General features: G+C 53.3%; 1 protein-coding gene across 1 annotated transcript; it reads left to right on the forward strand.

Moving 5' to 3' along the window:
* The first annotated feature begins 3,046 nt into the window (after window positions 1-3,046).
* TUBA8 (tubulin alpha 8) lies at window positions 3,047-21,880 on the forward strand. Its single transcript, XM_055395321.2, has 5 exons — window positions 3,047-3,182; window positions 14,210-14,432; window positions 15,935-16,083; window positions 17,554-18,234; window positions 21,569-21,880. The coding sequence occupies exons 1-5, from the start codon at window positions 3,180-3,182 to the stop codon at window positions 21,860-21,862; spliced, it is 1,350 nt and encodes a 449-aa protein (XP_055251296.1). The 5' UTR covers window positions 3,047-3,179; the 3' UTR covers window positions 21,863-21,880.
* The last annotated feature ends 2,040 nt before the right edge of the window (window positions 21,881-23,920 follow it).

The following is a 23,920-nucleotide window of genomic DNA, read 5'->3' on the forward strand; positions in this document are numbered from 1 at the left end:
GCAAAAAGGGGGAGTGTATTAGGGTTCTCCAGAGAAATCAAACCCATAGGAGACACACATACACAGAGAGAGAAAATAGGGAGCTGGCTTGCATGATCATGGAGCCTAAGACATAGTCTTCAAGTTGGATCCAGGAGAGCTGCTGGTGTGAGCTCCAGATCAAGGCAGGAGAAGACCAGGGTCTCAGCTCAGCGGCCAGACAGGCAGCTGGTCCCTCTTACTCAGCCCTTTCATTTCATTCAAATCTTCAGCTTATTGGATGAGGTCCACCTCATCCAATGGGGAGGACAATCTGCTTTACTCAGTCTACCGATTCAGATGTTCATCTCATTCAGAAACACCTTCACAAACACACTCAGAATAATGTCTGACTGAATGTCTGGGTGTCCCGTGGCCCAGTCGAGTTGACACATAAAATTGACCACCTCAGGGACTGAAAACACTTCTCCTGCTTTCATTCCAAACTTCTACTCAGGGAGAAAGACATAGAATGGAGGTGGGATCCAGGTTGCCCCAGACCAAATAATTGTGAAACAGAGGACTTTGGTTTTTTAAAACCAAAAAGAAGTCGATGTTTTTTACTTTCAAGACTCAGGCTACTATGTTCGTCTTCTCAGATGCCACACACTAGGTGGCTTAAACAACAGGAATTAATTGCCGCACAGCCTGGAGACTGGAAGTCCAAACTCATAGTCCATTTCTGGTGAGGCCTCTGCTCCTGGCTTGCCGATGGCCACCTTCTTGGACGGCCTCCCTCTGTGCATACACTCCTGGTGTCTCTTCCTCTTATAAGGACATGAATCCTACTGGATCAGGGCACCACTCTTATGACTTCACTCAACCTTAATTACCTCCCTAAAGGCCCCAAGGACCCATCTACAAATAGAGTCACATTGAGGGTTAAGGCTTCAACAAATCAATTGTGAGGGAGAGGGGACACAATTCAGTGTATGCCAGATACCCTTCTTTTTATCTCCCTGGAACCAAAAGATGCCATGTTCAGCATTTATGGCATAGACATGGCTCCTGCCAACCCTTAACATCATAAAGGTGAAAGATGATAAGGGTCAAGGAATCATCATGATGAAGGCTGCTGAATGCCACCATAATCACCAGAATTGTCATCATCATTTTTACCCCCAAGACATTAAGAACCTGTTCAGACTATATTTGGTAATTTCAAAGAGAACTCAAAAAATCAATTTACTCAGCAATGTTTATTGTTCATCTTTGACACACTTGACTAGCTACTTTTGAGAGAGAGAGAGCACCAAGATGAATAACACCCCAGACTTCAAGGTGTTCCATCCAGTTTTGTAGAAATAAACACATGCACATATACACATATCAAGAATCCAAAGTAGGGACTTCCCTGGTGGTCCAGTGGCTAAAACACTGTACTATCAATGCAAGGGGGCCCAGGTTTGATCCCTGGTCAAGGAACTGGATCCCACATGCTGTAATGAAGATCCAAATAAATAAATATTAAAAAGAAAAAAAGATTCCAAAGTGGAGTGGTAAATGTCATAGAAGTGATAAAGTGATCAGTGTTTACTATGGGAGTTTCAAAGAGAAATAAATACATAGTTAATGATAGTCATCAGCCTTTACTGAGCACATACCACGTGCTTGGCAGTTAGTTTAATTATGATTCTCAATTTTTAGGATCTTTATAGACAATTCAATTCATAATTTATTAAGCTCTGTATGTATCAGTGTGTAAATTATTGTGTCTGAGATGCTCTAAAATACAAAGATGATTAAGTCGTGTGCCCCAGAGGACCTCCTTGGTGGTCCAGTGGCTAACACTCTGAGCTCCCAATGCTCGGGGCCCAGGTTCGATCCCCAGTCAGGGAACTGGATCCACATGTCACAGTTAAGACCTGGTTCAGCCAAATAAATATTCAATAAGACACATGTCCCATCCTCTGTCGTCTAGAAACTGACAGTACAGGTCGAACAATATAGGAATGGAGGTTCAGCAGAACAAATTGCTACAAAATCGTGTTCTCACTCTCCACCAGCCAGAGATAGACAGGAAGAGAAGGTGGATCTGTGTGCTGGGACACTTGGCGAGTCATCACGTCCTGCCAGAGCAGCTCTGTGTTTTGGCACCTTGCAGAAAAGCTGTGGATTTGCCTGGAGTCACTTGGGGTTTGGTGGGTGGGGCCTGAAGAGAGCAGGAGAAGAGACAGGAGTGCCTTACTGTCTCAGCTTAGTTTGGACTCTGGTGGGGAAGTCTGCAATGCCTACACTTAAACTGGGGAGGGAAGGCGGGGAAGCGAGGGAGGTGTAATCAATCGCATGGCCAAAATCTGAAGTGTGAAGAGAGGGCCAGACCCATTGTCCCCACCCCACCACCCCCAACTCAGGGGAGTGGGGCAAGGCCCTTGGCCCCTCCACATCACTTGCAGCGCCCAAGAGAAGGTCTTAGCAAGGAGGCACAGATGCAGCTGAAATCCTGAGGTTGTTTTGCACATTCTGGGCTTTAAGGTAGGAAGAGGGAGAGATGATAAATGGATGGAGAAAGAGACTTGACAGTAATGGTGGAGGGGTGACATCCAGGGACAGAGGAGTAGAAGCGGGAACAGAGGAGGCACTGAGAAGTACCTCCTGCAGCGGGGGTGGGGGTGTGTGTGTGTCTCACCCTTATCCCAGTGAATCCCCCAACAACCAGGCCAGCCTGGGGGCAGGTGCAAGGGCTTGAGAGGTCATGAGTAGCTGAGCTTGGAGCCTGTTCCTCCCACCAAGAGCCCTGCTCCCACCCTGCCGCCCCCTCCTGGGTTCGGGGTGTCTTCCCTGCCGCAGGAAGAGGATCAAAGTTTGGGAGCGTGAACACTTACTCAAACAGCACTTTCCATTTCCTTCCTGGGCGGCTGGGGTCACAAAGTATGATCTTGCATAGCATAGTGCAGGAACCGGGCCCCCTACCCCACCCCCGCGCGCTGCTCCCCTGGCTGAGACTGAGCCGCCGCCGGCTGGTGGGGCGGAGCGATTGTGACCTGTCCGGTCCCTCCCTCCCGGCTCTGTGATGCTGCAGGGCAGCTGCTGGCCCAGTATGTCTGTCCCCGGCACCCTCCCTCCCGGTGTCACAACAGCGGAGGCGGAGGCGGCTGTATCTGGAGCAGTTGGGGTGGGCAGACCCAGCTGGGAGCGAACGGGCTACTGGAGCGGCCGCGATGGTGAGCCTGCGGGGCCGGGGCGCGGGTCGCTGGGCAGGGCATGGGGCGGGACAGAGTGAGGGGCGCCCACCCCAGAGCCGCTCTCCTCTGACAGCTAGCGCTTTGGATCTGCGGAGCTCGAAGTCTCCTAGGGGTGTCAGTTCAAGGTCGAGGGCTTCATACCCTCGGGCGGGGGTGGGAGGGACACCCACCTGGTGCCAGTGGCCTTTTCCTAGAGAGAAAGTAGAGACTGGGGCGAGTTGCGCCTAAAGGGAGATTTGTGCACGCAGGTGAGGGGAAGGGGACCAGGGGCCGCCGGCACAGAAGAGGTTAGGTTCGGAGACATCACCGTGGAGCAACTCAGGGACCCGAGTTGGGGAGACAGGGCCGGTGGGGTGGGGGTTGGGCAGGCAGTTCGGGGATTCCGGACTTGGGGGTGGGGGCTGGGCTGGGCACTGGGTCAGGTCCCACCAACCAAGTGTGACAGAACCCCAGAGGTCAGGGGACTTAGAGCCACACACCCCACACTAGGGGATTCCTTCTCCTTTCCCACCCTGGGCCATCTGGCTTGGATCTGGGACACTTCCACCTCCAGCTCAGCTTCCCAGGCCCTGGCACCTGTTTCCAGCTCCCCAGTTTTTCAAGCAGGTCAAAGCCAGAGGACTTTGGCACACAGGGTTTCAGACCCGCTTCTTTCCTTTCCTATCCTGGCAGCAGTGCCCGTCCCATCTGTCTGTCTCTCTCCTCTGGGACTGGGATCTTACTTGCTGGAGAGGTCCTCTCCTAGCGCCGCCGTCCCACCAGCCGGAGGCCCTCCACTCGTCCCCTGAGCCGTGGGGTGGGTAAAATTTGCTGCCAGTCCACTTCACCCCGATGCCTCAAAACACAGAGAACCCAGAAATCTCGTGGACTGGAGGCCCCGCTGTCTGGGGCTCAGGGAGGGTGGCAAGATTGGGTGGGGGAGGGGCGGTGTCAGCTTGACTGGCAGGCCAAGGTCAGGCTGTCCTGGCACTCTTCCTCCAGTGTCAGTGGCCAGTAGGACAGGTGAGAACATCCCTCCTCCTCATTCTGGAAAGTGCCCAGATCCCCTGGCTCTGGCCCCAGCTCTGCCTATTCTAGCTCCAGGCCTGCTCCCCGGAGCAGGTTCCTAGGGAATACTGGGACAGTGGCCAGAGGAGTCCATGCCTGCCTGAGGCCAGGGGTCACAGAGGGAGCCCAGGGCCAGGAGTTTCTGGAGTTTTTGGCTCAGGGCTTTGCAGCTAGCTGTGTGACTTCAAGTCACTTAATCTCTCTGAAGTATTTTTTCTCATCTCCAAAATGAAGAGGGGTTATGGTTCAGATTTTCAAAGCTCCACCTAGCTTTACTATTTTAACCTTTTCATTGCAGAGAAATCCAAGCATATACAAAATGAGAGCGTTATAATGAACACCTATATATGCCTCAACCAGTTTCAACAATTATCTACTTAATGATGAGTCTTACTTCATTCACTCCCCCTCCCCTTCCTCCCTGTTATTCTGAACCACATCCCAGGCAGCTTACTCAAGATCTGATATTTAATATTTATAATATCCAGCACATAGCTAGTGTTGTGTAATTTTCAGAGTGCTGCCTCTTACGTGTTCTGATTCTCACCTAAAAGCTGCAGTGAGTCTTAGAGGGGATCCCAGGACCCAAATCCAGCTCTCCAAACAGACTTCAACGTGCACTCAATAGGCAGGTTTCTGAAAATAGCTAGTAAATCAAAAAATGTAAAGTAAAAACCTTGTTTTAAATGTGCTAAAGAATCTGAAAATATTTAACTGAAAATCTATGGCTGAATGTTTTGGAAAGAGACTCTTTGTTTTGAAACACTGAATTTTATATAACAGGTTCTATTTGGAGCATTTATGTACATGGGCAGCACTGTCTTGATGGGAAGACTTTTTTTGGTTGGCTATTTCACACTCACAGAACCTCTTTTTTTTTCCTTTTTTTTTTTTAGAGTGTAATTGCTTGTCAATGTTGTGTTAGTTTCTGCTGTACAACAACATGAATCAGCTATATGCATACATATATCTTCTCCCTCTTGAGCCCCCCTCCCACCCGTCTTCCATCCCGCCCTCTAGGTCATCATAGAGCTGAGCTCCCTAGGTTATACAGCAGCTTCCCACTGCTCTCTGTTTTCCGTATGGTAGTGTACATATGTCAGTGCTGCTCTCTCAGTTTGTCCCATCCTCCCCCCACCCCCAAGCCCACATGTCTGTTCTCTGTGTCTGCATCTCTATCCTTGCCCTGCGAATAGGTTCATCTGTACAGTTTTTCTAGATTCCGTATGTATGCATTAATATACGATATTTGCTTTTCTGACTTACTTCACCTTTACTTCACAGACTCTAGGCTTATCCACATCATTACAAATGACCCAGTTTCAGAACCTCTTTTTAAAAACCCCTTGACTTGTTCCTAAAACCGTAGGATGACACACCTGCACACTGGCCCCAAAGTCCCACCCTTGCAAAAAGGACTTTCCTTCCCCAGTGTCTGGACTCCCCTCTGGAGGGCTGGGAAGGCTGCCCATGTCGAGGATGGGCTCAGCATTTCTTAGGTTCTAAGTGAGGATTTTATCACTAACCCTGTAACTGAGCATCCCAATCTGCTCCCAGGGGCCCTCTGGCAAGCAGTTCTCCTGGGAGCCGAGGCTGTGACACCTGTCTCGGCGTCAGTGACTCTAGGCCTCAGAGAAAGTGTCTGTGGCTCACAGGGGCTGAGGGCACAGCCTGCTCACTTCTCTCCTCCTGGGTTAGCAGCATGCTGTGCGTTCTGGGTGGAACTGACATCAGAAGGCAACAAAGAGCCTGTCTTCCTGCAGAGCTGGGAGATTAGAGGGCAGAGTGTTCTGGGGGTGAGATGGACACTGCTTCTGCGTCCGCAGGCCTCTGCAGACTGCCCTGTGCAGGTGGTGTGGCTGAGCACTGCAGAGCCTAGGTACGTCTTCCAACTCGGCACCTCCGGGGGCTGCGGCCACCAAAAAAAGTCTTCCCATCACTAAGTACGGGTCCCCTGAGGTCCCTGGGCACGTCCTCTGGGCAGCAGTGGAGCCCCCAGCCCCCAGGCAGTGTGTCCGTAGGAAGCATCCAGGCTTCAGTTGGGCCCATGCAGAGCCCAAGGGTGATGCTCTGTCCTCTCTGAGGGGCGTCAGTGACCTTGAAAGGAAGAGGGAAAGTTAAAATTACTTTTGAGGAGGAAAGAGCTGACACACAAAGGGCCAATGATGGGGTGGGTGGGAGGATGTGGCACTCTGGGGCGGGGTGGACTGCTGCTTCTTGCCTTTGGCCACCAGGGACTGACTGTGCTATCCATGGTCTTTGAGGCCAGCGTCCCCCGTTGGCGTCTTCCTGTTAGAATTTCTCTGTGATGAGCTGCATGTGGAAGAGATCGGGCACCACGTGTGGCTGATTAAAGCTTGCTTGGTCTCTCCTGCTCCTGATCTGAGTGTCGGCTGAAGCTCAAGGACCTTTGGCCTCGTAGTGTCTAAAGAGTCTAGGAGTCTGCGACTGGCCCGGCCGCTCCGCAGGCCGCCTGTGGTACCTTGTTGCTGCCCGGCTGCGGCACCTGCCATCTGAGACCTCGCCTGTTAACTGAGGTAGACTCTGTTCCTGCTGTTGCCAGCTTGCTATCTGTTCTCTGAGTCCAAATATGATCTAATTGAAGGATTTTGAGAAGAAATGGTGCAGCCTCCCAGGAATCATTTTGTTCTTGCTTTAATCATCCCTCGGGAACCCTGGTTCTATTTTTCACCCGTTGTCTCTGACCTGGATCCTGGCATGATTCATCATCCCAGCCTGACAACTGGAAGTACGTGGGCCTAGTAGTAAGCTTCCTGAAGACAACTGTATGGCTTGACACACAGGTGGTCTGGGTATGTGGCCTGGTCCCGGGTTTTCACTGGCCCTCACTGCTGGCCTGTCAGTTCCCTTCCAAGATAATAGGCCAGTTTTACTGGCTTGTGATACTTCAAAACCATTTTTAAAGCTCCAGAGCCTCCTTCTGCAGAAAACTGCAATTAGCAGGTCTGAGTTCTCTGAGAACAAATGAAAAGGAAACGATTAATATTAAAATAGAAATCGTATAAGGTTGACACAAGGAGAGACTTCTGGCAGTGGAGTTATACCAGCACTGTCAAGGTCTGGAGCACATTTTTCCTACTGTTCTGCAGAACTGGGCACCCTCTCCATAGAGGATGGTCATGGGCACACAGCCTTCACCAGCCTACACTTCGGACAGCCTAAGCAGTCCGTGGGACCTGCCCTAAATTCTCCTGCTCCAAATCCAGCTGAAATGCCCCAGATCCTACCAGCCTGTCTGAATTCTCCACACAGCCTGAAAATAGTCCTCCCCCCAGGAAACCAAGCCAGAAGCTGTTTTTTCTTCCTTTGGCATCCACTGCCTTGCAGGCCCTGGCCACCCACTCCTTGTTAAGCAGGGTTTTCATTCCAATCACCCCTGAATTTATTGAGCACCTGCTGCATTCAAGCCCTGTACTCGATGCTGGGAATCTGGCAAGAAAACAGGGGCTCCTTGCTGCCCACCAGGAAAGTCAAGCAGTGAACCGTTAGCTAGGAGCATGCGATACAGTGCTGAAGGGGAGGTGGCCCATGCTGGTGTCGGGGCTTCCAGACCTCCAACAGGAGAGGGCGATCAGTAAGCGTGCTGAAGGGTAGGTAGGAGGTGGCCCAGCCCCGCTCGATGCCCTCTTGCGCAGCGGATAGAGCAGGTCACTTCTGTAGTCACCCAGCACTAGGTCTGGGTGAGTGAGTGAGTGAGTGAAGTCACTCAGTCGTGTCCGACCCTTTGTGACCCCGTGGACTGTAGCCCACCAGGCTCCTCCATCCATGAGATTCTCCAGGCAAGAATACTGGAGTGGGTTGCCATTTCCTTCTCCAGGGGATCTTCCTGACCCAGGGATAACCTCTGAGCCACCAGGGAAGCCCAGGTCTGGGTAGGGGTGTCAGTAGGGGTGTCATACTTTGCTGGGGGAAGGGAGCTGCCGTGTTAAGTCCCTCCATCTTCCTCATCTTCACCCCCTGGTTTGCTGGGCCGAAAGGGGACCCCTTTCCTCTCACAGGGTCCCAAGAGCAGAGAGCTAGTGTCAGCCCTACGAGCCCAGAGTCAGAATAGAACTGGGGGAGGAACAGTGTGAGAGAGAAAGCTTGAGCTCTGCGGGCCAGAGAGGGAATCTGAACCAACCGTGAGTTTGGAGCAAACACTTGATGTAAATACCGTCTGTTGGGTCAGCACACCCCCTCCCCCTCAGCACACACCAGCCCCGCCCCACCCCTCACCACCCTCCTCTCCTTCAGTACACACCAGGCCCGCCCCCACGCCTCAACACACACCAGCCCCCATTCCCCCCCAGCACACACCAGCCCCCATTCCCCCCAGCACACACCAGCACCCTCCTCAGCACACACCAGCCCCCATTCCCCCCAGCACACGCCAGCACCCTCCTCAGCACACACCAGCCCCCACTCCCCCCCAGCACACGCCAGCATCCTCCTCAGCACACACCAGCCCCCATTCCCCCCAGCACACACCAGCCCCCATTCCCCCCAGCACACACCAGCCCCCATTCCCCCCCAGCACACACCAGCCCCCATTCCCCCCAGCACACACCAGCACCCTCCTCAGCACACACCAGCCCCCACTCCCCCCCAGCACACGCCAGCACCCTCCTCAGCACACACCAGCCCCCATTCCCCCCAGCACACGCCAGCACCCTCCTCAGCACACACCAGCCCCCATTCCCCCCCAGCACACACCAGCCCGCATTCCCCCCCAGCACACACCAGCACCCTCCTCAGCACACACCAGCCCCCATTCCCCCCAGCACACACCAGCCCGCATTCCCCCCAAGCACACACCAGCACCCTCCTCAGCACACACCAGCCCCCATTCCCCCCAAGCACACACCAGCACCCTCCTCAGCACACACCAGCCCCCATTCCCCCCAGCACACACCAGCACTCTCCTCAGCACACACCAGCCCCCGCTGCACACACCGGTGCCCCCTGCAGCACATACCAGCCTCTCCCCCACACCCCTCTCCCCCACCCCCCAACACCAGGCCCTGAGCACAGTCTCGGTTCTTCCAGGAAGGGTGGCCTGTTTTCTGAGGTGCCCACACTGAATGGTTCTCTTCTGTTCTTTCTGCAGTGGAGCTTTTTCTCGTCTGGAGTGTTGTTGTATAAGCTTTCCTGGGCTCCAGCTGTCAGGCTTGGGCTGCTGTGGGCATGGGGGCTGCTGTGGGGGGCTGATGTGGGCGCGCGGGCTAATGATGATGTGGGGGCTGATGAGGGAGCGGGGGCTGATGATGGTGTGGGGGGCTGATGAGGGCGCGGGGGCTGATGGGGGAGCGGGGGCTGATGATGGTGTAGGGGGCTGGTGGGGGTGTGGGGACTGATGAGGGAGTGGGGGCTGTTGATGGCGTGCGGGCTGGTGAGGGCGTGGGGGGCATGGCCCCTTGGACCCTGGGCTCAGAGTGAGAACCAGGCAAGGGTCCAGGATGGCGTCCAGGAGAGGACTCTGCAGAGGTCAGAAGGTCTGGATTTCGGCCCAGGGTCTTTCCTTAACAGAGCTGTGAAATTTCTAGTCTGTCCTTTACCTGTCTGAGCCTCAGCCTCTTCGTCTGTAAAACAAGGGGTGGGAATTGTATTGGATGACCTGTGAGGCCGGCCTGGCTCGAGCTTCTGAAGGCTCTGAGCTCACAAAACTCCCTGGTTGCCTGTCTTGGGCATGACAGCCCGCCCCCAAGACCGTCAGCACTGGTCATGCTCCTGGCTTTTCTGTGTAGAACCTCCAGGCAGGAATGAGGGGTGGTGACAAGTGAGAGTCACTGGAAGAGCGGGTGGGATCCTTTTCCCCTCAGGGCAGGTGCAAACGGGGCACAGATGGTAGCACTGGGGGCCTCGCCTAACTTCATTCACTGGTGATTTCCTTGTGTAACTTTATTTTATTTATTTATTTTGGCTGTGCTGTGTGGTTTGCGGGATCTTAGTTGCCCGACCGGTAACTGGACCTTTGTCCCCAGCAATGACAGCACCAAGTCCTAACCACTGGACCGCCGAGGAATTCTCCCTTGTATAACTTTACAGTTCTTGTTTGTCCAACAAACTGGGCTCTTGGAAGTTGTCAGCTGAATGAATGACTAAGTGGAAAGGGACAGGGCAGGCCTGCCCTTGTCGATCGCCTTTGTCAGTGGATCTTCACCTGGATCTCACTGTTTTCTTTTTTAAATGTTTGGGTTGTCAGCATGAGAACTATCAAACCTTCAGAAAAGTATGGCAGTGTATCACCACCCACATATCCGTCATCTAGATTTAATAATTACTATTTTTCTGCCATGTTTACTTTATCTGCTGTGCTTGTTGAAGTAAAGACAGATGTACATGTCATGACATTTTACCCTAAATGCTTCAGAAGTGACTCTAAAAATAAGAGCTTTTTGATACTTACTGACACTTTCATTATCATGCTTAACAAAATCAATCAGTTTCTCTATTTATCCCCTCAAATATTTTGATTTGTTCAAACCAGAATTCAGTTAAAATTCACACACTCCATGTGTATGGTATTTCTTAAGTTCCTCTTGATGTGGGTCAGTTCCTCCCTCACCTTTGATTTTCATGAGTTGAGAAGATCGGGTCAGTTGCCCTGTGGAACTTACCTGCTTGTGGATTCATGCTTGTAGTGTCTCTTATCCCCTGGACCCCTGTGTTTTCTATAAAATGGGAGCTATCTCTAAAGGGTTTAATACATTAAGGCTGAGTATTCAAGTTTTTAAATGATTTTATTTTTTTATCGGAGTATAGTTGCTTTACAATGTTGTGTTAGTTTCTGCTGTACAGCAAAGTGAATCAGCTGTACGTATACATATGTCCCCTCCCAAGCCAGCCCCCATCCCAGCCTCTCGGTCGTCACAGAGCACGGAGCTGAGCTCGCTGTGTTGCGCAGCAGCTCTCCACCAGCTGCCTGTCTTACACACGTTAGTGTGCGTGTGCCAATGCTACTCTCTCAATTTGTCCCACCCTCCCATTCCCCGTCTGTATCCACAGGTCCATTCTCTACACCCGGGTCTCGATTCCCGCCCTGCAATCAGGTTCATCTGTACCATTTCTCTATGTTCCATATGTACATGTTAATATACAATATTTGTTAAGGCTGACAAGAAGCTTTCCTGGGAGGTATGTGTGTCCCGCTGCGTTACATCGGTTTTCTCTCTGCCGTGGGGTTACGATCCATCCCAGGGTCAGAGGTAACCATTGAAGTTAACTTCCCCTTGTGACCTGTAAGTAACAGGGATTCTTTGGCACTCTGTGAATATCTAGTTCCCCTTCAGTCCCTGTCCAGCTCAATTATATAATTAGAAACTATCATATGCAATATTTCTTAGTATTTCATTCCTTCCACCCTGACTAGCTCACAGTCTTCTGTTAAAAGAAGTGCTCTCCCTCATCAATAGGGCTGTTTGGATAGGTAGACACGTTTCTCCCCTGTGGGTTTTTTTTTTCTTAACAACATGAAGGACTTGTGGATTTTTGCGTGCCCATCCTGTTTCGGTTGACTACTGCTGTTCCTCTTTCTGACCCTCGAGTTGTTTCACCTTTGGCCGAGGGAGCCTCTTGTGGTTTCTGAGCCCTTTCTGGGTCTGTGCTCTTGGGCTCCCTATGGTGTTCCAGAAGGTTCTCACAGGGGATCATCTTGTGTGTTCCTTGCCCCAGACCTGGAAACCCCCACCCCCCAGGGAGCCCTGCTTTCTGCTGGTGGAGACTGGCGCTGAGAGGCCACCCTGGGGACATCTATGGGCGCAACAGTTATTTCTGAGTCTATCTTATGCCTCCAGTTACTCTTGTGAATTAGTTTAACAGGAAACCAGCTCCCTCCTCCTGAGGGCTGTGTGCCCGTGTGTGAGGTTGATTTCTGCTGTGGAGAGTGGCATATTGACTCGCATGAGGTTAAAGGGATATGTGAACATCCGCGTCCCCATGTTGGTGGTCTTCAAAACCTCAGATCCTTCTGTCTTCTCCTCTCACCTTTGATCTTCCTGAAATACCCCCGCGTCCTTCCAGAAAGGCCCAGAGCACCCAGGAAGGTGGGGTGGCGCCTGGAGATGGCTGGGGGCGGGGCCACAGGACAGCATGTGGGGCCAGCTCCTTTCATGCCTCTCCAGGTCCCCTCGCCCACATGCCCCACCCCCAGGAGGCCATGGCTGCCTGTGAAGGTGTGGTCCAGTCGGTAGCTGCTGGATTCGGGGGTTCTTGGGGAAGGATGCTGCTTCCTCAGGCCTGAATTGAGCCCTAAGACAAAGCTCTTGCATTGTGAGAGGAGCGGCAGCCTGAGGTCTCCAGCTTCCCCTGGGTACATCTTCCAGGTGGAGAGTAGGGGTACAGGGATGAAAATGCGTAATGATGATGCTGAAGACAAGGGTGGCCATAGCAGAAGTGATCATGGTGACTTGTGCTTTTCACATGCAGGGAGGTTATGTGACGCAGCCCAGCCCACACAGCGCAGCTTGTAACTTGAGAGGCAAGATTCGTGGGCAAAGCCCTTTCCTGGCCACCAGGCTCACGGAAACATGGCCGGTTGTATTCCTGGCCAGGCCTCTGTGACACCCAGAGGCCAAGCAGCACGGGGACTGGTGTGCATGTGGCACACCAGTGCTAGGGCATTGGGTCCTGACGCCTCTGGCTGCCCTACACCCACACCGGAGAGCCCCAGGGCCCCGGGAGTCCCATACCCCTGCCCAGCCCTGGTCTCTGGAGGCTGTACTCCGCGCTTGGGTTCCCTGGAGCTGGAAAATGCCAGCTCGGGTCATGGATAAGAATAGAAGGCCACACACCAGGCACATGGTTCCCGGCCCAGCTCTGTCCCGGGCACAGAGGCTCCTTGTGAGGCCAGTGCTGCCCTGGAGGGGCGTGGGGGCTGATGGGCACACCATCCCAGCAGAACCATAGCACACTCACACACACTCATGTCTGCATACACATACACACTGCCACTCTCGAACACGCTCACAATCACACTCCTACAAACATACACCCACACATTTTATCATTTCACACATTCAGACACATGCACCCCTCCCCATCCTAAGCTGTTAGTACCAGAACCAATCATGTAATTGTGGCTTAACGCCAGAGTAACATGGAGAAGGACCCTCTGAAGGTCAGCTTTTTTGGCTCTTGGCCTGATGGGTGAGGGAGTAGGTTATGGTGGCCACAGAGGAGACTTGGCCTGCCTGTCCCCTCCCAGTCCTTCCCTGCTGATGTACTGACCCTGTTTTTTAAAAATAAATGTTTATTTTAAATATTTACTTATTTGGCTGTACCAGGTGTGAGTTGCAGCATGTGGGATCTGGTTCCCTGATCAGGGATTGAACCCAGGTCCCCTGCATTGGGAGGGCAGAGTCTTAACTGCTGGGACCCACAGGGAAGCCCCTGTACTGACCCTTTCTTATTCCTACATTTGTACATAAAACAGTAATGACATCCATTATACAGACTCCAAGATACAGTCCTCCCGTGAGTGTTTCTCTGCTCTGTGATGGGGAGATGTGGAATGTGTGTGTGTGCATGTGTGCGAGACAGCATCTGGGAGACTCTGGCTGAGGGAGGAACATGATCAGTGCACCGGGCACGGCGGTGGATTCGAGGATGGCTTCTGCTGTTCTCACGGGTTCTTCCTTGGACCGGCTTCACTGGTGCAGGAGTCTGTCCATGGTTGGGAATTTCATCTGTTTCATCTGTGAGGCTGGCCCTCTCTTTCCTTTTCTTGACATGAAGGATTAACCGTGGAAAGCCACCCTCACAGCAAACCATGGAATTGGGGTTCTTCTTTGGAACAGAGTCTTGATCCAGATACTGTGGGACCCAGAGCCCACCTGCTGGGCAGGGGCAGGGTGTCCTGCCTGCCTGCCGAGAGCCAGGGATGGACACGCCCTCAGAGGCGGGGCCTGGGGGCCTGGGTAGAGGCCGGCTGGGGCTCTGACTGGCCTGTTCTCTGCCTGCAGCGGGAATGCATATCTGTCCACGTGGGCCAGGCTGGGGTCCAGATCGGCAATGCCTGCTGGGAGCTCTTCTGCCTGGAGCATGGCATCCAGGCCGATGGCACCTTTGGCGCTCAGGCCAGCAAGGTCCATGACGATGACTCCTTCACCACGTTCTTCAGCGAGACCGGCAATGGGAAGCATGTGCCCCGGGCCGTCATGGTCGACCTGGAGCCCACAGTGGTAGGTGAGTGTGAGCCAGCGTCCGCCCAGGAGCAGCAGCAGGCTACAGAGGCCGTGGACCCCCATGGTCTGCCACGGGCCACTGTGGTCCAACGAAGTCCACCGTGCTGTCTGGGGAGGCTTGGGAGGCTGACCTCCACGTGGAAGGATGACCCTCTAGACCCCCACCCTCACCCCATGTGACTCTTGGTTCCTGGAGTTCTCCCCAGTCTCGGGGTCTCAAGTGGGGATCAGAGGTCTCTGCTCCTCTGTTAAAGCTCCAACCTGGTGCTTTCCCCCCAAAACTGCTGAGGCAGACCAAAATTGCCAAGATTGTTCACTAAATACTAAGAATCAAAAACACCAGCATTTTCAGAAATTATAAGAAGCCCTCACATAGTCAGTTTCCCAAAGTGTATGTTTCCAGTTCTGCAGTGATTGCAGTCCATCCTGGCAGGCCTGGTGTAACCTTGCAGCCTCTCATACACGAGACGAAATAGCATCAGGCACTTTCTCTTACAGCCCGAGGCTGATGGAGGTTAGAGTGAACCTCATCTGGATCTTAGGGGAACAGGAGTACTGACTTGTGTCGGGGCAGGATTCTTGTTCTCCCTGCTGCCAACCCCACAGCACCCCTGGTTCAGTCCACACTCTTCATCAGCATTTCCTCAGCTTCAAAGCCTGCTCACCAGCAAAGACGGATGAGTCCCCAGGGATGTCTGGGCACTGTCTTTAGGGCCTAAACACTGTTTCTGGGGCCACAGACTCCAGGCCCTCCAACTTTTGGACACTTGTACAAATATAGAAAGGGCAGATGACCGTCCTGGGCCACTGCACAGATGGGCACTTTCCCTGGAGGAGCAGAGGGGTGCTGTAGAGGAGAGGGGATGGCGGTGGGGCCTGAGGCACCCTGGTCTTCTGTGTGCATACCTTGATGGACCTAAGAGGTGAGCAGAGCCCCCATGCCACTGGAACCACTCTCAGGCTCTGGCTTTTCTGGAACCTGGAACACAGCTTTGCTTCCAAGTCGTTCTGAAATATCTCTAATGCCTGATGTGTACTGTTGCCTCCAGAGGTGGAAGTTAGGGCTGGGACAATCCCGGGGAAGCCTGGGAACAGGTCATTCTGAATCTTTCCCTGTGTCCCTGAAGCATCTGGATGCAAGTGAAGTTGGATATATTCTGGAGTAAATTTTTCAGCATAAAGGAAAAACTGGAGGGAAGCCTTGGGGGTCCAGGAGAATGAGGCAGTCAACCTTGGTATCTGCCCAGCTTTGTAAACAAACCCAAGGCTCCCTAAGGTCCTGCCAGCAGAGCAGCTGGCTTCTCACTGCTGCTTGAGTCCCAGGCTTCTGCTCTATTGGCACCTGTTTACCCTGGAATTCCCTTAGCCTTGCAGATGTATTCTGGGGTTGTCTGTTCCACCTCAGTGGAGTTTAGTAGATAGGAGTATCATGTGTTCTCGTGGGATGGGGGCGTCTCCTCTGGGAACCAGGTGATAAGACCGATGGTCTCCCTCTCTCGATAGATGAGGTTCGGGCCGGAACCTACCGCCACCTCTTCCATCCAGAGCAGCTGATCACGGGAAAAGAGGATGCAGCTAACAACTATGCCCGGGGCCACTACACGGTGGGCAAGGAGAGCATCGACCTGGTGTTGGACCGCATCCGCAAGCTGGTACGTGTTTGCAAGGGTGGGGAGCTGGAGAGCCTGCCAACGTCGACAGGCCAGCGGGAGGACGTGGCCCCCGGCTGCAGGATAAACACCTGAGACTTGGAAATTTCTGCTTGTGTTCTGTAAGAGGCATGTACTGGGTTGGCGCCCCTTCCTCCTCCTGGGCCGTATGGGTTTCCCTCCAGGCTGGTGCCTGGTAGCATATACGGATGCTCTGCAGTGGTGTTAGGGAGAAATCCCAGGGGTGAGGAAGGTGGAACTGTTTGCTGGATGGCAGCGACAGATTAACAAAGCATTTTTTTGTTTTATTTTGAGCAGGTTGAAAAGGTGAATTTATTTCACTTAACGAAGCATTTAACTTGGAGGAGACGAGGAAGACTGTTGATCTATTTCAGCACCTTACAGATGCTATTACAAATGTCACATACATTCCTTTGTTTAATCCCCTAAACAATGATACAAAGGCGATCTCGTGCCTGCACTTTACAGTTGGGGAAATAGAGGGCCTAAGTGGTTCAGTGACTTGGTCTGGGTCCCCCAGCTAGAACTTAAGTGGCTGAGTCAAGGTCTGAACTGGGTTGGTTTGACTAGGAAGCTCAGCGGGTCACTTGTCTACTTGAGCCCCATTTCTAATCTGTGCAGTGGAGAGGTGAGCTTAATCAGGGGCTCTTGACTTGGGAGCTAAGGGTGCTGAGTTGTCACGTGTTCACCTTTCCTGTTTTGAGCAGAGTTCATGGGAGTCATCAGTCCCAAAGTCATCTGCGATCCCCAAAGTTCAGAACATCCAACTGAACACAGTCATAGATCACATCTAGCGGGAAAGTTCCATGAGCTGTGAATTCTCTTAATTCTGGTCAGAGCTCACTGTCCTTGCTAAACACAGTAGGGCTTCTCATTGAACGATCATAGTAACCTTATTTATGGGAGGAATGTGTTTATTGTCCGCACTTTAAGAAGAAACATGAGTCTGGAGGGTTCAGTAACTTACTCGAATATTTACAGCTGGGAAATGGCAAAGTTGATGTTAAATCTCAGGGTCTCTGACCCATTTATCTCTCTGAAATTGGCACCCTGAGCCACCTTGCAAGGTTGTATAAGCCTGTGGGCTGGGCTGTATAAGCCTGCGGTTTCCACAGAATCAAACGACAGGGCCAGGGAAATGGGTAAGGAGCTAGGGTCCACACGGGGCAAAAACCTTAACCACCATGGTTTTGGAACCTTGTTCCTGGTCCAAACAGGCCACTGGGCTGGAAGCTTCATGGACCTGGAGGCAAATGTGTGTTTGCTGCCCCATATTTTAGCTGGTCCTCACAAGAGCGCTGTAGCTCCTTTGTGTTTTCTGACTTCTTCAAGGATGGTTTGATTTCACCCACTTGAAAATGTTGTGGGATGGAGCGGGCGGACAGCAAGGGCTGCCTGCTGGGGCCCATGCAAGGGTGTTCTCAGAGCTTTGTCCATGTCCTTCTCTCCCAGACAGATGCCTGCTCAGGCCTGCAGGGCTTCCTCATCTTCCACAGCTTTGGGGGTGGCACCGGCTCGGGGTTCACGTCTCTGCTCATGGAGCGGCTCTCCCTGGACTACGGCAAGAAGTCCAAGCTGGAGTTTGCCATCTACCCGGCCCCCCAGGTCTCCACGGCTGTAGTGGAGCCTTATAACTCCATCCTGACTACGCACACGACCCTGGAGCACTCGGACTGCGCCTTCATGGTGGACAACGAGGCCATCTACGACATCTGCCGGCGCAACCTGGACATCGAGCGGCCCACCTACACCAACCTCAACCGGCTCATCAGCCAGATTGTGTCCTCCATCACGGCCTCCCTGCGCTTCGACGGTGCCCTCAACGTGGACCTGACCGAGTTCCAGACCAACCTGGTGCCCTACCCCCGCATCCACTTCCCGCTGGTCACCTACGCACCCATCATCTCAGCCGAGAAGGCCTACCATGAGCAGCTGTCCGTGGCCGAGATCACCAGCTCCTGCTTTGAGCCCAACAGCCAGATGGTGAAGTGCGACCCTCGCCATGGCAAGTACATGGCCTGCTGCATGCTCTACCGGGGGGACGTGGTGCCCAAGGACGTGAATGTCGCCATTGCCGCCATCAAGACCAAGAGGACTATCCAGTTTGTCGACTGGTGTCCCACGGGCTTCAAGGTGAGAGCGGGGGACACGATGGAGACAGACAGCTAGAGAAGCAGAGGGAGACCGAGGGTTGGGAGGAAGGGGTGGAGACTGGGGTCCTGGGCTGACGTTCCATGGGAGCTTTGGGACCACACAGGTAGAGGGGCGTAGGCCAGTGTAATGCTAATTTCATTCATTCATTCAGGCGCTTGTTTTAGGCCTGGAGAGACTGGGAGGTGGGTGGTTACTGGAAGACGGGAGGGGCAGTATTGCAAAGGGGGAGGGCCCACCGGTCCCACCGGATGGTCTGCAAGCATCTCAGAGGTCTGGCAGGAGAGAACTAGGCCAGTGTGTGCAAGTGGGGTAACAGGGCCAAGGGGGTGGAGGTAGCCCTGATCTGACCATAGATCAGAGAATGCAGTGACTGGATTATTCAAGTTGCCAGAGAAGAGGTGCAGTTCCCTCCTCTAACAAAGGGTGTGTCCTTCTCCCCAGTTTGTTTTGTAAAATTGTTCACCTTGTATGTTTTCATCAATTTAAAATAAGGATAAGAAATTTTATGGTTATTATATGGCTGTGATTCACTTACATTATGAAGCCCTGAAATTTCCACTAAGCAGCAGTGAACTGGGAGCCAACTGTAGGTCTGCGTTCTGTGGATCAGTGGGGAAATAGAAGACCCCAGCTCTCAGGACCGAGGATGCTCTTGGGAGCCACCCCTCTGAGTTGCCCTGGCTGGACAGGCAACTGCCTCTGCCCAGGGTGTGTCATCAGAGTTCACCATCAGAGCAACTGCCACTGTTCATGTTAGCTAGTCCCCTCAGGCAGGGCTTTAATAATTCAGAGGTCTACTGAACACCAGAGGAGGTTGTGCCGGTTGCTGGAGCAGAGATGAGTTCGTTGTCTCAGTTTTCCCTGGTGGGACTTTGACAAACAAGGCACCGCATGCCAGGCTCTTGGCTGAGCTGCTGATGGGCGAGCAGTCTCCGCACGGCTCTGCTCCCACCCTCACCGGAATCCTCTCTCCTGGACTGCACCTGTCGTAACGTGGCAGTTCTGGTCACTCTTGTGAAAACACTCACGATCTTACCCCAAGTTGTTGTTATTTTCTCTTTCAAACACGAACAACAAGACAAGCTAGTAGTAAAATAAATAGGCAAAAAAAGGTGGTCAAGAAATTAACAAAAAAGAGATGCCGCATATTCTCATCCTTGTATTTATTTTTTAAAGTCTTTATTGAATTTGTTACATTACTGCTTCTGTTTTACCTTTCTGGTTTTTTGGCCACGAGCCACGTGTGATCTTTTTCCCCAACCAGGAGTCAAAATGGCACCCCCTGCATTGGAAGGTGAAGTCGTAACCACTGGACCAGGAAAGTCCCCCCAGCCCTCCACCTTTAGCTGAAGTTCAGGGTTATGACCAGAAGGATAAGGCAGTGCTAGAACCTTTAGCTGCTTCTCAGAAAAGCACATGCCGTGGGGGTGGATGGAGTTGCACTTCACGCTGTAGCACACTCCCCAGGATGTTTGTCCCCACTGACGGGGTCCAGGGAGGCTGCTGTTGAGAGAGCACAGCTGGCCGGTCCAGCGGGCACGCGATGTGGCACTGCCTTCCTCTCCTTGCTCTGATCGTCTGCCCCTGTCTCCGCATCACTTCCACCCCCATGATGCCACTTTCATCTAAGAGGAATGGTAGACCATTCTGGGTTACCTGCTTTGGCTCTGTAGCCTGATGCCACTCCCACCTCTGCCTCTCAAGAGGGCTTGTATTTTAAAGCTGTGAGTTTAAGAGACTGGCAGTTAAGACCCAGTGGCCTAGGCAGGAGAGGCACTTGGGGAGCAGCTCCCGGCTCTCAGTGTCCCGTGAGTATTGTCACAGTGGTCACCTGAGGCCCCTTCCAGGTTCCCAGAGTTCTTGGTTTGGGATGTGTGTGGGAGAAGGGAGATTTCCAGAATGGTAGCCCCCCTTCGGAGAAGGCAATGGCACCCCACTCCAGTACTCTTGCCTGGAAAATCCCATGGATGGAGGAGCCTGGTAGGCTGCAGTCCACGGGGTCGTGAAGAGTTGGACACAACTGAGCGACTTCACTTTCACTTTTCACTTTCACACATTGGAGAAGGAAATGGCAACCCACTCCAGTGTTCTTGCCTGGAGAATTCCAGGGACGGGGGAGCCTGGTGGGCTGCCATCTATGGGGTCGCACAGAGTCGGACACAACTGAAGTGACTTAGCAGCAGCAGCAGCCCCCCTTCAGCTGGGCTGGATCAGCTTGGAAGGCCCTCCATGCCGCCAGAACTTGGGGAATCCACTTGTCCAGCATGATTGTTTACCTGACATTCTTTCTTTTAATTAATTGACCATGGCTGTGCTGGGGCTTCATTGCTGTCCTCGGGCTTCTCTCTAGTCGCAATGAGCGGGGGCTGCTCTCTAACTGTGGCGCTCGGGCTTCTCATGGCTGCGCCTTCTCTTATCGCAGAGCGCAGAGCTGTAGCGCAGCCTCAGTAGCTGTGGTCCACCGCATCAGTCGCCCCGAGGCGTGTGGAGTCTTCCCGTGTCCCCTGTGTTGGCAGGTGGACTCTTAACCACTGGACCACCAGGGAGAGCTTTCTTAGATGTCCGTGCTTTTCCTCCAAGAAGCCTCACACCCCAGAGGCAGAGGGCCTGGTAGATGCAGACACCATCCTCAGAAGCTTTTGCACCTCTTTATTTATTGCTTGAGGATATCTCTGTGATCTTTTAAACACCACCCTTCACCCTCACTGGGTCTTCCCAAGTGGCTCAGTGATAAAGAATCCACCTGCCAATGCAGGAGACCCAGGTTCGATATCTGGGTTAGGGAGATCCCCTGGAGGAGGAAATGGCTACCTACTCTAGTATTCTTGCCTGGAGAATCCCATGGACAGAGGAGCCTGCCAGCCTATAGTCCATGGTGTCACAAAGAGTTGGACAGGACTGAGCATGCACTCACGCACGCAAAATTCACCCTTGGCAGAGAAATTGCCCTAAATCTATTGACAGCATAACTAAGAGAAAAACCTGAAGTTCCCCTGGAAGGAGTGAATTCACCATAACTTCCATCTCCGGGCACTGCACGTGCCCCCTGCCTGACCCCTGTTCCGGACCCTCACTTGTCTGCTTACGTGTCCTAGGAGCATTTCTGCCAGCTCTTCCCCTCCCCTCGAATTTCCCCACCCAATCCCGCTTCTGCTTTCTCTTCCACATGCACTTCTACCCGCCTGCCCCCCGCCTCCTGATCCCCTCTCTTCACATCCAGGCCTGCTGCCCCATTACTCCCCCCCACTACATGACCAGGGTGCCCCAGCTTGAGTTACCCACTGACCACCACGTTTTGGTCCTCTGTTCCCAGGTGGGCATCAACTACCAGCCCCCCACGGTGGTCCCCGGGGGAGACCTGGCCAAGGTGCAGCGGGCCGTGTGCATGCTGAGCAACACCACGGCCATCGCCGAGGCCTGGGCCCGCCTGGACCACAAGTTTGACCTCATGTACGCCAAGCGCGCCTTTGTGCACTGGTACGTCGGAGAGGGAATGGAAGAAGGCGAGTTTTCCGAGGCCCGGGAGGACCTGGCTGCCCTGGAGAAGGATTATGAGGAAGTGGGGACTGATTCATTTGAAGAAGAGAATGAAGGGGAGGAATTTTAAATACAGATGTTCCTCCTGGCTGTGTCTCTTTATTCCTGCTACCCCTCCAAGCATGTTAACCCAGCCTGGATGCTGACACCAGTGCCCGTGGGTGACAAGCCCACACAGACGCTGAGCTCTGCCAGAACCTCATGAGGGGATGGCGGCTTTGTGTCCCCAGAGAAGACCAGAGTCACTGTCTCTGGGTCAGGGTGCAGGCCAGCCACACCTGTGTGGAGGCCTAGGTGGGATTTAAGATTCTAGATGCGGCTGGACCCACCCCAGACACAGCCTCCTGGCTGGGAAGCAGGAAGTTGAGACCTGGGCTTTGGGAGGATTCTGGAAAGGGAGTGACTGTGTGGTCAGGGCTTGAGGAGAAGCAGGAGTGCGTTTCTGCCCTTGTAAACACACAGACAAAGCAGTGGGGTCACCACAGGCAGTTTGGTGCTGTGATGTGAAAAAACAGGGGTGAAGAAGTTGGGTGGGGAGTCAGAAATGACCTCATGGAGACCCGGGTGCAGCCTGTAGCCGCCCCTGAGGTTCTGGGGTCAGAGGACGCCGGGAGGATGTGTGAAGAGCGGGAGGGAGGCCAGGGCACCCAGAGGATCAAGGGGAGGGATGCGACCGAGCCACGCCAGGTCAGGGGCCATTTGGGCCGGTCCTAGAGAGGAGGTGAGGAGGTCAGTTTCCTCGAAATGAAACAGCATTTGGAAGGCTTTATGCAGAATATCTCCTGTCCACACACCCCTTATCTCTCACCCCCAGCAATCTCCTCTTCTTGTTTTATGCATGAAGAAACTGAGGTGCAGAGAGTGTACGTGCTGGAGATGGGAGAGCAGAGCCAGAGGCGCGACCCCTGAGTGTTCTCTTGGCGGTCCTCACCGTCTCCACAGTGGGGATTTAGGGCTTCCCTGGTGGCTCAGAGGTTAAAGCGTCTGCCTCCAATGTGGGAGACCCGGGTTCGATCCCTGGGTTGGGAAGATCCCCTGGAGAAGGAAGTGGTAACCCACTCCAGTATTCTTGCCTGGAGAATCCCATGGACGGAGAAGCCTGGTAGGCTACAGTCCACGGGGTCGCAAACAGTCGGACACGACTGAGCGATGGAACGGAACGGAAGTGAAGGGTCGGGAGAAGCAAAGTCCACCTATTACAAAAGAGAGGACAAGTTAATGCGTCTTTCCCTAAAGTTGGCAGCTCCAGTAGGATTGGGGAAAACTCACAAGCCGCCCTGATTAAACTCGTGATGAGACCCCCAGGGTCAGGCCCACAACAGGTCCTGATGCATGAAACGTACAGCTCAGCAACTGTGCACTTTCCTTGCTTGTTTCTATTCTGTATCCCTTGGAAGCCCCAAGAAAAATAGAAGGAACCGTCCCAAGGAAAGGAAGGTCAGGCTCACCACTCGTCCAGGACTGTTTTCAGAGAGACCACCGTGATGGTGCTCTGCTGTGACGGAGACCATGGTGCTGAGGAGGCCAGCTTTGCGCTCATCCAGACCCCTTTGCCTGAGGTCACCCCTCATCAATTCTGGGGTGCTGCAGGGACCCAGGTCAGGAGCTATGGCCCATCTCAGGAAGGGGCGTTTTCTACTTATGGAGGGGAGGGACCTACCCATGAGTTTCAGATGAGCCTCATGTGTGTGACTGTGACCTAATCAGGGAGACAGGAAAGACCCCCAAGGCCGGAGTTTAGGGGGCGGCTGTGAAAGACACAGAGGGGAAGGGAGGGTGCTGGTGGGGTGAGGGGTCGGTACATGCTAAGTCGCTCCCGTCGTGTCTGACTCTTGGCGACCCTGTGGACTGTAGCCCGCCAGGCTTCTCTGCCCATGGGATTTTCCACGCAAGACTACTGGAGTGGGTTGCCATTTCCTTTCCCAGGGGATCTTCCCGACGCAGGGATGGAACCCATGTCTCCTGCATTGGCAGGCACGTTCTTTACCACTAGTGCCACCTGGTCTTTGGAAAAGACCCTGATGCTGGGAAAGATTGAAGGCAGGAGGAGAAGGGGACGACAGAGGATGAGATGATTGGATGGCATCACCAACTCAATGGATATGAGTTTGGGTAAACTCTGGGAGTT

This window comes from Moschus berezovskii, chromosome 6, assembly GCF_049115385.1.
Source record: "Moschus berezovskii isolate FMDL1 chromosome 6, NW_MosBer_1.0, whole genome shotgun sequence".
Taxonomy (NCBI): Eukaryota; Metazoa; Chordata; class Mammalia; order Artiodactyla; family Moschidae; genus Moschus; species Moschus berezovskii.

What these genes read in the sequence shown, in the direction of transcription:
- TUBA8 (XM_055395321.2), top strand. An exon ending in CCTGGAGCCCACAGTGGTAG is followed by an intron (nt 14,433 to 15,934) that starts GTGAGTGTGAGC and finishes CTCTCTCGATAG; the next exon opens with ATGAGGTTCGGGCCGGAACC. An exon ending in TGGACCGCATCCGCAAGCTG is followed by an intron (nt 16,084 to 17,553) that starts GTACGTGTTTGC and finishes CTTCTCTCCCAG; the next exon opens with ACAGATGCCTGCTCAGGCCT.